General features: G+C 25.5%; 2 protein-coding genes across 2 annotated transcripts; one reads left to right on the forward strand and one right to left on the reverse strand.

Annotated features, from left to right (window-relative positions):
• The first annotated feature begins 2,035 nt into the window (after positions 1 to 2,035).
• OCT59_021821 (uncharacterized protein) lies at positions 2,036 to 5,402 on the forward strand. Its single transcript, XM_066146767.1, has 3 exons — positions 2,036 to 2,070; positions 2,901 to 3,529; positions 3,626 to 5,402. The coding sequence occupies exons 2-3, from the start codon at positions 2,998 to 3,000 to the stop codon at positions 4,738 to 4,740; spliced, it is 1,647 nt and encodes a 548-aa protein (XP_066005873.1). The 5' UTR covers positions 2,036 to 2,070; positions 2,901 to 2,997; the 3' UTR covers positions 4,741 to 5,402.
• An 8,991-nt stretch (positions 5,403 to 14,393) lies between these two features.
• OCT59_021822 (uncharacterized protein) lies at positions 14,394 to 15,302 on the reverse strand (the record flags this gene model as incomplete). The annotated part of the gene is made up of 4 exons (XM_025328465.2): positions 14,394 to 14,407; positions 14,625 to 14,640; positions 15,039 to 15,232; positions 15,296 to 15,302. 4 exons carry the CDS (start codon positions 15,300 to 15,302, stop codon positions 14,394 to 14,396), a joined length of 231 nt encoding a protein of 76 aa, XP_025166521.2.
• Between the last annotated feature and the right edge of the window lie 1,011 nt (positions 15,303 to 16,313).

Genomic DNA, 16,313 nt, shown 5'->3' on the forward strand with positions numbered 1-16,313 from the left:
TCAAATGTTAATGTTGAACAAAAAAAAAAAATTTTTTTTTTTAAGGATTTTTTTTTTTCAATAACAAAAATTTCATAAGCAACAACAAATCGGCGTTAGTTGTTTACTCTTGTACAAATAAAGAACTTTCTCCAAACAATTTAATTATTAACCGAAGAAAAAAAAAAAAAAAAAAAAAAGGTTTAATAATCGTAAAATTTTTTAGGAAAAAAAATAACTGTTTATTTTTAACAAGAATGGTTACAAGATTTTTTGTTTTTTTTTTAATAAAATTTCCCCCCCACATTAAACTAAAAGAACGTTTTATTAAGTTAAAGAAATTATTGGACTTTTTAAAATGTCTGGCGTTATAATTCGCCTGCTTTAGGAGTTTTGTTTAACCCTTTCTCTGCGGTTAGGTACCCCTCTTATGTTTCATGAAATTTTTTTTTTTTTTTAAAAAAAATATTTTTAGAAAAAACGCCGTGCAAAAAAAAAATTATAAATTATAAATTAATAAAAAATGGTTGGGTGTTTATCACTGAATATCGTTTATATTATATAATTATGGAAAAGTATACTATGATGTGTAATGATACTCTCATTGTTTTATATCTGGTGACGACTCTATTTTTTGACGTTATTAATAACGGATTAATGTTTGGTATAGATTTGAGGTTTCTCCGTCCGCCCAAAAATTTATTTGAATTGTAATACTGTATATCCTGTTTTATTATACGGAAATTCCTTTGTTACTCCCGAGTAATTGAAGGAAAATCATTTTTAGAATAGATAAGAGAAAAAAAAATCGGCTTAGCAAATCCCGTTTTAAAAAAAAAAAAAAAACCAAATAAATAAAAAAAAAAATTTTTTTTTTTAAAAAAAAAAAAAAAATAAAATAATTTTTTTTTTAAAACAATAGTAAAATATCACTGTACTTCTAACTTATGTGGTGCAACGACTGAATCGGGAAGAAACGGCCCTCAAAAAGAAAAAATAAAGTTAGTTCGCCGTAGAAAATCGTCTTAGTTATCTTATCTCGCAGTGTCGTACAAACTTTAAGGAGCAAATTTTTTTACTCTAGGTAACAAAAAAAAAAATCAATTCAATTGGATTCTGACAGCGAGAATCATTCCATAAAAGGTTTATCAAAAAAATCGCATTGCATGACTATTACATAGTGGGCTTAAATAATAACATTCTTTTCTTTTCGCTTTAATGTTTTAAAGTCTGTGTGGCCATTGCCGTTGTGATAATAAGAATTTCTGTTAGGGATAAGCCTTTGGCTGAAAAAAAAAAAAGGTAATCGCCAAGTTTCTATTTTTTTTTGGGGAAAATTTTTTTCCTTCTTAAAATATTTTGGTTTAATTTAAAAGGGAGGTTTAGTCATTACTTTTGTGATAATTCTAATTTATATTGTGACGAACAAAAAAAACATTTCAGTCAGGTGAAAATGCTCGTGGATAATTATTACTGCGTCAAAAAAAAAACAAATAATGTGAAGATTAAAAAAATGTGCTTAAATTGAGAAACCACCTTATTTATATTATTTCTTCACCCATTAGGTTTGAGAAATCCAAACGAAAAAAAAAAAATTTTTTTAAAAAAAAAATAATAATAATAATAAAATATGTCTTATAATAATGACTTTTTACATATTATTATTCTATAGAATTTAGAAGTTTTTTCCTGTATGCAGCATGTGCAAATGACATTTCCAAAAAAAAAAAAAAAAAAAAATAAATTTCTCTTTTTTTTATTTTTCCCAAAAAAAAAGTGATATCATACTGAGTTACTAATATATGTTATACCGAGTTGAAAATTTTAGGGGTCCTGATTGGAGCTTCTAGTAGTGCTTTTTTTTATTGGTTCAAACTAAAAAAAAATATACTATTCTAAGCCAGCCCTTTCAGTCATTTTTGAAATGATTTATACTAGTATAGTAGTATGTATTCTATGTATTCCGAATAAGTCCGTAATTCTTTTGTGTTACGATGAGTATAATTTTTTTTTCTTATAAAAATAACGCTTCAAGCCTTTACAAGCTTTCCTCCTCAGCCTGGAACTAAAAAATTCGGCTTTAGCAAAAGAGTAAGTAGAAATCCTACTAAGAATATTAAAAAATACGCGAAAATACTTTTCTTTTTGCCTGAAGACAAAAATATATTGGAAAAAATATTGTTATATTTCTGAAATCGCTATATAAACACGCTTGTTTTTTTTCATTTCAAAAAAAAAAAAAATTTATTATTTTTTTTTTAAAAAAACAATTTCTATTACAAAAAAAAAATTTTTTTTTCTTTTTTTCCCTTAAAAAAAATTCTGTTTGTCTTAATTATAGATAACATTTTTCTTTTATAACTCCTTAATAACTCATTATTATTTAAAAGAGAGAAAACGAAAAGCTCTTTTTTTTTTTTTAATTATTTATTTATTATAATTATTGTTTTTTTTTTTATTTATACAAACAATGAATTATTTTTACATGCACAACGGCAATCACGTTGGAACCGATGTCGATTGAACCGCAAATTCTTTTATAATTATTATTAAATTTTTTTTTTTTTTTAAAAAAAACCATCACACAATCTTATAATTATTTCTATTAGCGCAAGAGAAATTTTCACTTCAAAAAAAAAAACAACAATCAAGCGATATCAATTAGTTGCATACCATAGCAAAAAAAATTTTTTTATATTGAGCATAGAGCCGCATAATTTTTTATTCTTTTATATAGTTAGTCACATTTGTGTAGCAAAAAAAAAAAAAAAAGCAAATCGCCTAAAAAGAAAGCATTCCTAATTTCCTTTTCTTTTTTTGTTAAACAATCAATTTTATTATTATTTTCCACCAATCGCATCATCAAATTCAACAAAACTACCTACAATGGGTCCAAATCATATTGTGATGAACGTCGATAGCGCTTTTTTCTACGCACCAAATCTTTCAGGCGCCTACGATACAGTTCCAGAGTCGCCCGATAACAAGGTTTTGCAGGTGCAAATTCCTAACTATCAGATGATAAATTCATCTATCGTTGAGTCTATGCCAGATAACGATATCATGTCGTCTCTTGCTCTTACGAACGGAATGACCGAACAAAAATTTCAGCAGTGGTTATTAAACGGTTCTTTAACTACAACTCCTGTAATGCAACAAATATCAAATCCACTTGATGATTCTTTTATGATGGATGAAGCTCTATTTGATCCTTCTGATGTTATGCTAGGCAGCCCGACAGAAGATAAAATGTCGCCTTCTTGTTTAGACTCCCCAGTAAACTCGAATTTTGGCGAGAGCGAAAGTCCTGAGATGATGAGTGGTACTTTTGATGACAACATCCTTTTAGATGAATTACATAATTCTTTGGATTTCTTTGCTGACGGTTTTCCTACCTTAGCTGAGGCTAACGCTTTAGCTATGGTTTCACCTATACAATGTCATCCAACTTCATCTCGAAATAATAGGAAAAATAAACAGAAAGATGAAATTGAAACTTATATCAAGCTTGAACCCGATAATGAACAACAAAATTCACATTCTTCTAGCAGTAAGTGTTTAATTTTTTTTATAAAAAAAAAGAAAAAATTATGTATATGTGTGATATTTATTAACTTATATATATTTATCCTTTACAATTTTTTAGGTGATACTTCACGCCATGAATCAGACTCATCACCTATTAATTCAACATCGTCTCATACTTCACCTTTATCTTCACCACCACTTTCACCTATTCAACAGTCAAATACATCATCATCATCAGTAACAACAACAGTCGTCGCTCCCTCAGCTGTTAATCCTCCACCTCCATCTCAAAAATCAAAATCAACTACGACTAAGAAACACACTAGTTCAAAACCACCTCGTAATCTTGAATGTTATAATTGTGGTGTTAACAAGACCCCCCTTTGGCGTCGAACTCCTGATAGAATGCATTCTTTATGCAATGCGTGTGGTTTATATTATAAACAATATAATACTCACCGTCCTTTGCATATCAGAAATAAACCAAGTTCTAATACCGGTCCTTATACCCTTCCCGCTTCAAGAAAGAACACAGCTTCAAGCACATCGAGTGAAGTTACAGTTCAACAACAGGTTCAACCGCAGTCACAGCCTCAACATCAGCATCAGCCCCAAGTTCAACCTCAACCTCAACATCAACCTCAACAGGTTGTTGCTACTGTTGTACCTGCAGCAACCGAAGCACCTATCCGTTGTGTTAACTGTGCTCAAACTCAAACACCATTATGGAGAAAGAACGAGAAAGGTCAACCAATTTGTAATGCTTGTGGCTTATATGCTAAACTACATAACCGGGATCGACCTGTAGCTATGCGAAAGGCTAAAATTCAACGTCGTCGTCGTGATTGGGGTGCTGCAAATGGAAATCCAAATGGTAGCCTTGATGGCTCAGGATCAGAATCTTTGGACTCAAATCCACAAAGTCCGACTACACCTCAACATCTTACAATTCAAACCCTTTTACCAGGTCAACGACCAATTATGCCTTTAATGATCCCTCAATCACAACTTGTTTCTTCACCTGTCTCAATGGTGCCGCAAGCTACCATTCATCAACAGCAAACTTATACAACAACTGTTCCTTATATGCCACCACAATTCGATTTTGATGATTCTCGATTCAAGGCATTGGTTGGAAAAATGTCACGAAAACAAGTTGAAGGTTTTCTTGGGGTTTTGGAACGAAGGTGTGATATCTTGAAACAGGTTTTGTCTGAAGATCATGAATGTTGAATTATAATAATAATAAAAGGAGTTATTGTGACGGTGTTTGAATTTAGAAAAATTAAGAATAATAATAATAAAAAGAAAAAAAAAAAAAAAAAAGAAAAAAAGAAAATGAAAAAAATTAGAAAACATGATGTAGATATGTAGATATTTTTTTTTTCCTTTTTTCTTTTTTTAAAGCATATTCACGAACAATTTTTATTTTATTTTTTTTTTTACATATTATTCCATTAGCGAAGCAATTTTTTTTTTTTACTATTTACGTATAAAATATAAATATTATGAAGTTTAAGATTAAAGATTTATACGGTGTATAGCAAATTATTATTTTTTTTAAAAAACTTGTATGTCTTTTTTTTATAAATTTATACTTGCATTTTTTTCTTCCCTTCTTGATTGTAAATTTTTTTTTCCTTTCCAAATATATCAATTTAATGCTTAAGTTAAACAAATCATTCTTAAATTTGTTCATTTTAAGCATTTTGAATTCACTTTTTTTTCTTTTCTTTTTCTTTTTGCATGTAGTTATTTTCTTTTCTTTTCAGTATACAAATTATATAAATCAAATTCATTTTTTTCCTTTCTCCCACACCACCACATCATCACTTTTACTTGTTGATGTAAATTTCAACCAAAAAATACTAAAATACAAAGTAAATATAATTCTCAAAAAAAGATGAAAATTTTAAGTTATTTAATTGAAAGCTTTTTTCCAAGTGAAAATATTATCGTGAATAAACCACGTGAAGTTGTATAAAATTAATACATAAATTAAGTTTAAGTAAAATTTAAATAATTCCGGTCATAATTTTATTATAACCAACTTGAACAAATTAAACGAAGATTTACTATAATCCAAAAGATTTACGTGATTTCTGATATTAAAAAAACAACTTTCAATTTTTTTTATTTTAAAAATTGAAAAACTTCGTTTTTTTTACTTTTACAGGATATACATTAATCAATATTACAATATTAAATCCAGCCTACTCAAATTCTGATTAAGTACCATTATTTACGTATATATGGATTTTAAAGTTAAAATTAGAAGTAAAAGATTATTAGGATTGAATATATCTTTTTTTTTTTTAATTGTTGTATAAACTTTGTTTTTTAAATAATAAAATTAAAATTATATAAATTATTAAATAAAACTAAAATATTATTAAATTGCAAAACAGTTTAAATGATATTTTATCTAATAACCAATATTTATAATAATTATACTATTATATATATATTATAGTATTTTTATTTTTCCTTTACAACTTTTTTTTACATTTTTTTTTTATATTTATATATTAAAAAGTAAAAGAAATAAGAAATTATATATTTAGTTTTTTTAATAATATTTATATTTTTATATTTTAAATAATTTGAAAATAATTATAAGCTATTGTACTTTGCAATATTTAATTTTACAATTATTAATCAATAATATCAAATAATTAACAAAGATTTGGCTATATAGTAATTAAATCTGTTAAATCAGAATGCTAAAATTAGCTGTTAGTTAATAATTATAATATCTATCTAAAGTTACTGGAAAAATTAAAGGGTTTTGATAAGTTGGCAAAATGCTGAAATAGTAAAACTAAAGCTCTAATTGGTCTGGTTTTAATCTGGCAATTTGGACTGAAAATTAGGATTGGTTCAGTCTGAATTGATATTTCAACCCAAACCAAAATATTTGGTCTAATCTGATCCAGTCCTAGATTATAAATTTAACCTGAACTGAATTAAACAGGTTGGGACTGAACTGGATCAAGTAATTGTTTTTGCAATAATTTTATATTAAAACCATTGTAGTTGTTTAATTATTAAATAAAAAAATGTTGAAAATATTTTTTCAAAATAATTTAATTAAAATATATTTTTGCAATATTATTTTAAAATATTTTTCAAAGTAATTATAATTAAAAAATATTTTTGCAATATTTTTTATTATAGAACCAGATCAGACTGAATTAAATAATTGATCCGGTCTAATCCTAGATTATCTTTTAACATAATTTGAATTAGATTAAAATGAAGCAATTTTTTTGGTCTAGTCCTGAATTACTTTTCAATCTGAACCAATCTGGACTATTTAAATAAAACTTTAAGTGAAATTTTGGCAAAATTATATGGTTTATTAAAAAATTGGCAAAATTAGATCTAATATTTTGTAAAATTTTAATTAGTAGTTGCAAATAAATTATTAAGCCACTTGGAATAATTGTCAAATCAGTTTTATTTTTATAAAATCTTTGCTTAACTATATTAGTTTATATATAAAAAAAATATGAAATATTATATATTAATCAGACAATAATTTTTAGTTAAGTATTATAGTTTTCCAATAATCAATTTTTTTATCCTAAAAGCATAATTTAATTTGATTGAATGTTTTATTATATAATATTTTAATATGAGTAATTAAGTTCTATTTATTTGTTAATATATAAAAGTATTAGGGTAGATTTACATGTGAAAAGATATGAAGATTTCATTTTGCATGTGCCTTTATAAAACTCTTAGCATCATATAATAATATTAATTATGCCTCATACCTCCTTATCTTTTTTCCAGCAAAATATAAACCATGTAAGAGTATGTGGAAGTTCAGCCAACTTTCTGCAAAAAAGCTTTTCTGTAAAATAACGTAAAATAAGGTATGTATATGTTTTAAATTATGTATATATAGAAGGATTCCTCTGGGACTAAAGATGTAGTATGTAATTGATAATTACTACCTTATGTTGTAATAGTAAAAGTTGCAATCTATTACTACTTTTAAAGTTAAAGTGTTTTAATATTACAATACTTATGATTATTCAAAAATTTTCTTTTTGAAAAATAAAAATTACAAAAATAAGATTTTATAGAATAAATATTATCATAAAAAGAAATAATTAATATATTATAATACATATTTGTATAATTAAAAATAATTACAATACTATATAATAATTACAATACTAATAGTATTATAATAATACTATATAATAATTATAATATTGTGTTGCAATTACAACAAAAGTGTTGTATGTATGTTGTGCGTCAAGTGTCGATTTGCGTCAGATGCAGCTGACGTGCGTCAGATGTAAATTGATACTTGACGCGCGTCACTTGAATCACACAATAAAGTTCTCCTATAGTAAAAAAATTTTTTTTACTAATAAAATTATTTTTTATTACGTAAGTAAATTTGTTTGTTACAATAAATTACACATACTATTGCGAAATTTTATGGCTATTTAATCTATGTTTAATTAAATATTGTAAATTTACTTGAAAAAACTTATAATTTATTAATATTTTGAATGAAGTGTTTTCCATGAAACTGAGTCTAATCAATTTAATATTACAGGGTTACATATTTTTTAACAAGATTAATAAACTTATTTAATAAAGAAATTTAGTTTAAGTTTGAAAATTTTAATTTAATTATAACTTAATTTTGCATATTTTATATCACAAGTGACGCGCGTCAGGTATCAATCTACGTCTGACGCACGTCGGCTGCATCTGACGCAAATTGACACTTGACGCACAACATGTATGTTGTAATAGTTGCAACCTTATAACCTTCTAAAAATAATTATATATCACATCTTTATCTGGGACTGAGTGAATTTTCTCACTATGTGCTTTGTATTTAGGAAACAAAAAAATGGCCAATATTATTGATTTCAGGTTTAAAGTCCATAATAAATCAGATGATAAAATTTTTATGATCAAAATAGTCTAGTAAATATTAGTCAAAGATGTCATACCCATTATTAAAAAAGAAATGGCAACATAAAATAAGCAGGTTTCTGATGATATTAAGTTTTATGTGGATGATTCAAGAGGGACGGCAAAAGCATTAGAATAAAATGATATAATTTCTAAGTATTTCAATATTGATCACATTGAAGAGGGTCTTATCATCAGTAGTTAGGTTTTTTTATCTATTTTCATTATCACGTAGTCGTTATACGTAATTTTATTGATTATTACTGACAAATTCCGCAACTATTTTATTTTATAAATAAAGTATTATTATTTTATGAGAAGCAGGTCATGTATAATAATGTAATTGTTTATGCAATATAAAAATCTATATTAATACTTGCATTTTTTTCTGGATGTAACACTATTTTATATCTAAGCTAATAATTCTATAAAAATGTAACATTATGTTTACCTCAATAGCTGAACACGACTCTTAGAGGCGTGCCAGAAATCTGCTGATTTCTCTTAATTAGTAGCCTTAACCCTTCACTCCTACCTGATTGAAATCTGATTGGCTAAAAAAATTATTACTATTAAATATTAAATATTATATATAATAATTAGTTTTATATAATTATCTTGGCTTCTAGTGATTCAATTTGAACAAACTTTTTTTTGTTTTGTAAAGCTAGATTTATAGAACTAAATAAGAGCTATAAATTAAAAAAAAAGTTTATTAAAATTGGATCACTAGAAGTCAAGATAATTACATTATAATAATTATTATCCCTTAAACGGTAGAAAACATTGCTGCAAATTTGCCTGCAATTTTACCGAAAATTCAGTTCTCATCTAATTTTATGAAAAATGAAGTTATTCTAATAAAATTTTTTTTCGCAAAGAGCTTAAATCATAATTTATGTGACAATAATCATTATTTATTAATTACATATTATAAGATTGAAGATTGACCATTGGTTAAAAGTTATATTTTTTAAATGACAAAAAATTTCAAAAAATTTGCATTTAACTTTGACGATCTCATTAGGATTTGATTGCAGCTATATTAAAGCTTAGTTGAATATGTAGAAATTTCTATGATGAACAACTTTTGTTATGATGATTTTTAATATTTAGAAGTGGCATTTTGACTTTACATAGAACCCTAAAAAAAGAATTATTTTTGTGAACTTGTAAAAAATGCATAAAGTTAAATTTTATCATCTCTATTTTGTTCATTAGAGTGTGAAGTTTCATAATAAAAATAAAAAAATATATTAAAATGCTTTGTAATGAAGCAGAATATTATAGTAAAGAAAATTAATTTATTATATAAAAATTCTGATGTTATTTTTTTGAGGTTAATTTGCACTAATTTCGGTGATTAGCAGTTATTAACTACATATCAAAACCATACAATTGATGCTAAAAATGTAGATCAATATAGCTGCGGAATTATAGGATAATCCAAATCATATTGACAAACTTTATATTTGGATATAAATTTATTTTGAAAAATTGCAGGCAAATTTGCTGGCAAAACTGTTTAAGGGATAATGTAAATACAAATATCTTGGCTTCTAGTAATTTAATTTGAACAAATTTTTTTTTGTTTTGTAAAGCTAGATTTGTAGAGCTAAATGAGAGCTATAAATTAAAAAAAGTTTATTAAAATTGGATCACTAGAAGTCAAGATAATTGCATTATAATAATTATATAAAAATAATACTTTTAAATATATAAATGTCACATGATATATATAAACTTGATCTGAAGCTTGACTCCTTCTACCTCCTTTCAAATCAGCTGATTTCTGGCATGCCCCTTTATACTTAGTTGAGAACTGGATACAGAAACCCTTATCAATTTTTTGAAAGAGCAGAACCTTAAGTTCAATGATGATGACTTCATAGGAAAAAAATCACTGATCAAAACTTACTTGATATGACAGAAGAAAGGTTTAAGAGATGTAGGTTGAAAATGGGATCAGCTATGAGACTTGCAAAAGAGGTCCAGACCTTTAAAGAAAAGCTGAAGCATGTGTTTTTCTCGTATAAGAATTTGAAGGAGATGTTAACGAAATACGGTATTAATGGCAACGGTATAAGTACTATTTATTAATTTCTGCTGGTAAGTTTATTAAGCACCACATAGTCTTATAATTTATATGCAAATCACTAATTTCATACAACCTTTTAGTGACCTACAAATTCAAAAATGATGATGAAGAATTGGTTCAGTGTATAAAGAAAGTAAAGCATAAGTTGGAAAATATGGAAACTATGCTTGCGAATAGTAATAAAGTCATGCGTTGCGAGAAGACCCCACTTACTTATAAGATAGGTCACCCCTAAATCTAAGGTAAAAATCATATATAAAATTCTTTGCAGATTCTACTATAAAAAAAAATTTTATATTACATTGTTATAATTTTTTTCCTTTTTAGCTAACATATGGGCTGATTTGTTTACTCTGCATTAAAAAGAGTTATTGATTGATTTTCACAATTTTTGTTACTCAAAATTGTTTTGTAATACCAAAAAATCATCTGATTGATGATCACTTGACTAAATAATAAGTTGAAACTTAAATTATTAAATGTAAAAGAGCTGTGAAAAAACCCATTTCACTAATAAAAAACCCATTTCTCATATATATGGAATTTTTAACATATATTATTAAAAAGTAAGTATATTTTAATAAAAAATAAAGTAAAATAAAAATTTATATAGCCTTAGTAGCTATAAATGTTTATAAAAGTATAATAAAAATATCATATAAAAGATGGTATCATAATAGATATTTTCAAACAATAAAAACAATTATTTTATGTTGGAGTTTGTATTACCATCTTTAAACGTAAATATATCAAGATTCACTGATCCGTTTTCTATAATTTTAGGCTCGTTGGAAAGCCCTTATTCTGGACTTTATAGGCGAAAAAAGAGCTCGCCAATTGAATCATTAGATCTGGAGATATTTACGTTTAAAGTTGAGGTACGAACCTTTTAGCATGCTTAAATGCAAATATCTTGGGATCCACTGATCTATTTTGTATAAATTTAGGCTCTTTGGAAAGCCCTTAATCTGGTCTATATGAACAAAAAAAGAGCTTGCCGATTGGATTACTGGATCTGGAGATATTTACGTTTTAAGTTGAGATATAAATTTTTAACATATATAGTAAGTGCCAAGAATTATATTAATTTAAAAGAAATATTCACCAAATTATAGTATAATAACATTAAATAAAAATTTTTTAATACTCATTCCCAATTTACTGTATATTATATAGTATTTTGTGTAATAAAAATGTAATAAAATTAATATTTTAATTAAAGATAGACAAATCAGCCTATATGATTAACCAATAGAATTTAAGAAAAAAGTAAGATAAAAACTATTAGTAAAGGGCTAATTTTTTACGGTGACCTTTATTATAAGTAAGCAGGATCCTGTTGCAAGTATATCTCAGTCATTCTTTATGCTTCACTCTATATCATCAAAAAAATAACAGATAAAAAGCTTACTTTAATTCCTTAACTTGAAATTGTTGGAGAAGAAAGTACTAGTCAGGTTGGCTACACAATCAAAGTCATTGAGAAACTTCTTTGCATCATGGAAGGAAAGGTACATCAAATGGTTATAGGTTTCACTTAGAATCTAGTTCAGTAAAAATGCTCTCCAATTTAATAAAAAGAATAGAAAACATAAATCAAGCGAAGTATTTAGAAAAGATTTTGACTATATTTACGAGATCATTACAATAGCCTTAGAATGATATTTTATTCTTTTTACCTCAGATGGGATATCAAGCACAAGCAAGAATCCCCTCAATATTCGAGTTTCAGAATTTACTTTGAAGGAAGGATCAGAGGAAAAAAAGAATTTGTATAAAAATGTGAAGCGGGTTATGAAGGTCATCGTTAGATTGTTAAAGGATAGGCTAAAGTGCGTGGATGAAAAACCTGATAGGAAGAGGGCTAGAATAGAAGGATATCATTCAAAAAAATAATTATATAGTCACTAGCCTAGATATTATGTATCACAGGTATAGTTCTGAACATTTGTATTTATTTTTTGCATGTATTAATAAAGTGATTTTACATTTGCACATAATATTAAATAATTCTTTCGTATATGAAAATATTATCTATTATAACATCTGAGTTTGAAGTATTTATCACTGAGCTTAAGACTAAGAAAACTGATAAGAAAGCTAGGCTCACCAAGCTTGAAGCTAGAATTTTAAAACTAGAGCAGGATCACGCATAAAGAAAAGCTAAGAAAAATCGCAAATTTCAGTAACCTAGGTTGATACAGATGGTTAAATTAGCCATCTGTTCAAAAATATGTTAAAAAACTATGTTCTCATTGAATATGAGCCATCAGCATGTATTCTGACTATAAATCGATTTGCATGTATATAAACTCAGATTATTATTATATCAGTAAAAACATTTCTTACAGTGACAATTGATAAAATAGCAAATAGTGTGAAAATAATTTGATTTAGATGCATTACAAAAACTTGTATAGCTATGTACTGTATATATTTTATACATGTATGGTAATTAAGAATAAATTTATACTATCATATATCATTGATTTATATGATCCATTAAGCATTTTAAGATCCAGTCAGAGAATAATATTCTGAGATTGAGAAAGTTTAAACTTGAGATTACTTTATATTTTCTGACCATTATTACTACAACTGTAATCAAGAGAAAATAACTTTCTGATGCTGATGTATAACTTGCAAAACGAAAAAATTTTTTATTGATACCCAAATTCCAATACAAATCCAGAATAATAGAAATATATTGTGAGAAATAAATGATGAAATATGAAATTGCTTGATATATTTCATTCTTTGATTTTACGTTACCCACAAACATACCAATAACAATGGCAAAGATGACTGTATTTCTAAGTAGTTTTATGACAATACTCTATTAAATAAGATATAAAAAATTGAGAATATATAAAATCTATAGCATATGGGCCGATTCTTGGAATCTATTTTTTTACACAAAAATAATTTTATTAAAGCAAATATAAATTATCATTTATATAAGAATAATAAATTTATACTAGATAATGCAAAAAAAACTAATTAATTATATAATTTTTAATTTTTTTTTAATATAAGATATCATTAAAATTTAAAAGATCAAATATAACTCTCATGACAAAATCATTGATAATTCTTTGTAGAAATAAGCTATACAAATAAATTTACATTCATTTGAAAGAGAAAATCGAGATCTATCTAATGAATCTAAAATCAAGTGAATTGAATCACTAGTTGTTCAGTAGTCACGTTCAGTATATTTATTGAATTTTATCTAAATTTGATCATTAATTACTTTACATGTAGTGATTCAATTTGAATGATCTTTGCTCCCTAAGGTGATGCCAACCTTTATCTTTAAAATAAATTTAAAATAATTCGTTTAATATATGTAGATGTTTAGGAATCATCAATTATATTATTAATATAAAATTTTATAAGTTTGATAAAATCTGATATAAAAAAATTTATTAAATACCTGTAGATGCAAGCTACACGAATGAAATTATATTCATTTGAAAGAGAAAATTGAGGTCTATCTAATAAGCCTAAAATCGAATGAATTGAATCACTGGATTGTGAATAATTATGTCTAATATATTTATTTTTAATTTTTAAATTTGATTTGACTTTGATCGTTAATTACGCCTCATCCAGTGATCCAATTTTCCTGATCTTTGATTCTTACGATAGAGCAAATTCTCAGCTTTCAAATGAATGTAAAATGATGACGTTAGCATATCTCCAGGAATAATAATGCACGATTTTGTCACCTGCATAAAGTCCGATCTGAAAATTTTATTTCTTACCAAAAAATGCTTTCATAAGAGAATCCCAAATTCTTTTACTTTATTTAAAAGATTTTATTTGCCATTTAAGGATTTTAGTAGAATAAATCTAATAAAATAATTTTAAAAGATAAAAAACAAATATATAATTAGTTATTTTGAAAAAAAAAGAATATCTTATTATTCATTTTACAACTATTTTACATCATAATTATTTTTTATTTGCATGTATTTTTTACAAAAAAAAAAAATAAATTAAAGCTAAAAATTATGAAAAAATATGTCTTATCTATGTATATAAAATATTAAGTTTTTCTTTTACTTACCACTTAAAAATAACTGCTATATTTGCTTATAAACTTTTTTGTCATATTTAATAAAAGTGAATAGAAAAATGATGGAAAAGTGATGGGCAGTGATGGGGAAAAAGAAGTGGTTATTACCATTATTTTTGAATATTGATTAAAAAATTTTTTTTTATTTTTTATTAAATCTGAATTACGTAAATATGTAACACATATTTAATTTAGATTTGTGTAATGTTAATCTTACTAAAATATTAAATTTTTATAAAAATCTTAATTTAGACTAATTCCAAAAATCGGCATATATGGGTTATTTAAGTAAAAAATCTCTGTGATGAATATAAATAAAAGCAAATTATAGAAAAATAAAACAAATCATATTCCTTTCCTACAAGCTCTCAAATTTTGTTCTCAGATTGATTTTAAATAAGCTACTTTGTCTTCATTATTATTAAGATTATTGTAAAATACATGCGAAAATTTAGTCAAATTATCAAGAGTTCTTTGTAAATCATCTGATAAATCTGATCCAGTTGAATCATCTGATAGTCCAATTGGAACAGGTGTTTTTTCAGAACTTTTTACATTTTTATTTGCATTAGTTGCAGAACCTTTCTCTAATTGTATATCTGAAATGATAGAATATTGTTATTAACAAATTAAATAAACTTTATACATTCCCTAGATCTTACCATTCATATTGTTTAATTAAAAATATTATATTAGAGTTAGCTTATAAATTTTTATGTTAAGCCAAGTTGAATAAATTTAATTTTACTTGACTAATTGGCTTATAAGATACTGAAATATATGATTAAGGTTAATGTTAAAGAAGTGAGAAGGAAGTGATTGATTTTTTTAAATTAACAGAGAAATGCATATCATTATATATTATATCATATAATTGTAGTTTAAGATACTTTTATTTTTAGATTTGGGAATACAATAGTCTAATCAATAGTCATATGAAACTGACTAGTGAATAGGGGGCTTAAGGGCTATATGATATGTGAATCTTGCATTATTTTTTTTCATGTTATTTAAAATGGAATTTGAGCCTGCCTTAATACAATTGAATATAATTTCTCATTTAAAAAAAAGGTGATGGGTAAAAGATCATTGAGACTCGAGGCAAGGAATGCTAAACTTATAGAAAAAGTTGCGAAATTGGAAAAGAAGCAGTTGGAGAATATAGTAATAAAAAACTTATTATATGCATTATGCGTAAATGCTTCTGGCCAAGTATCATGAAAAACATAATCATATCAATAAAACAGGGTATAGATATTTTTTCCAGCAATCTATACATGCTGCCCAAATTATTTTAGGATGCCATAATTATAATTTGGGATGTTGTAATTCATTCAGTTTATATATAATTTACTATGTAAAGTAGAGTTCCGAATAGGTTGACCAAATTCAGGTAACCTGACAGGTTGATCTGAATTTATCAGTTCAGGTTTAGCAATTGCAATTCAGCATCAGTTCAGGTTGTAACATCAATATAACCTGAATGACCTGTTGACCTGAAACTATGATTTTATATAGTATAAGTAAGTTATGGTATTATAATTCACTTTTTATATTGATTTTATATAATAAAAGTGAGTTGTGATATTGGAATTCACTTTTTTATATTGATTTTATATAATAAAAGTGAGTTGTGATATCAGAATTTACTTTCTTATATTAATTCTATATATAATAAAA

Source organism: Rhizophagus irregularis, chromosome 30 (assembly GCF_026210795.1).
Source record: "Rhizophagus irregularis chromosome 30, complete sequence".
Taxonomy (NCBI): Eukaryota; Fungi; Glomeromycota; class Glomeromycetes; order Glomerales; family Glomeraceae; genus Rhizophagus; species Rhizophagus irregularis.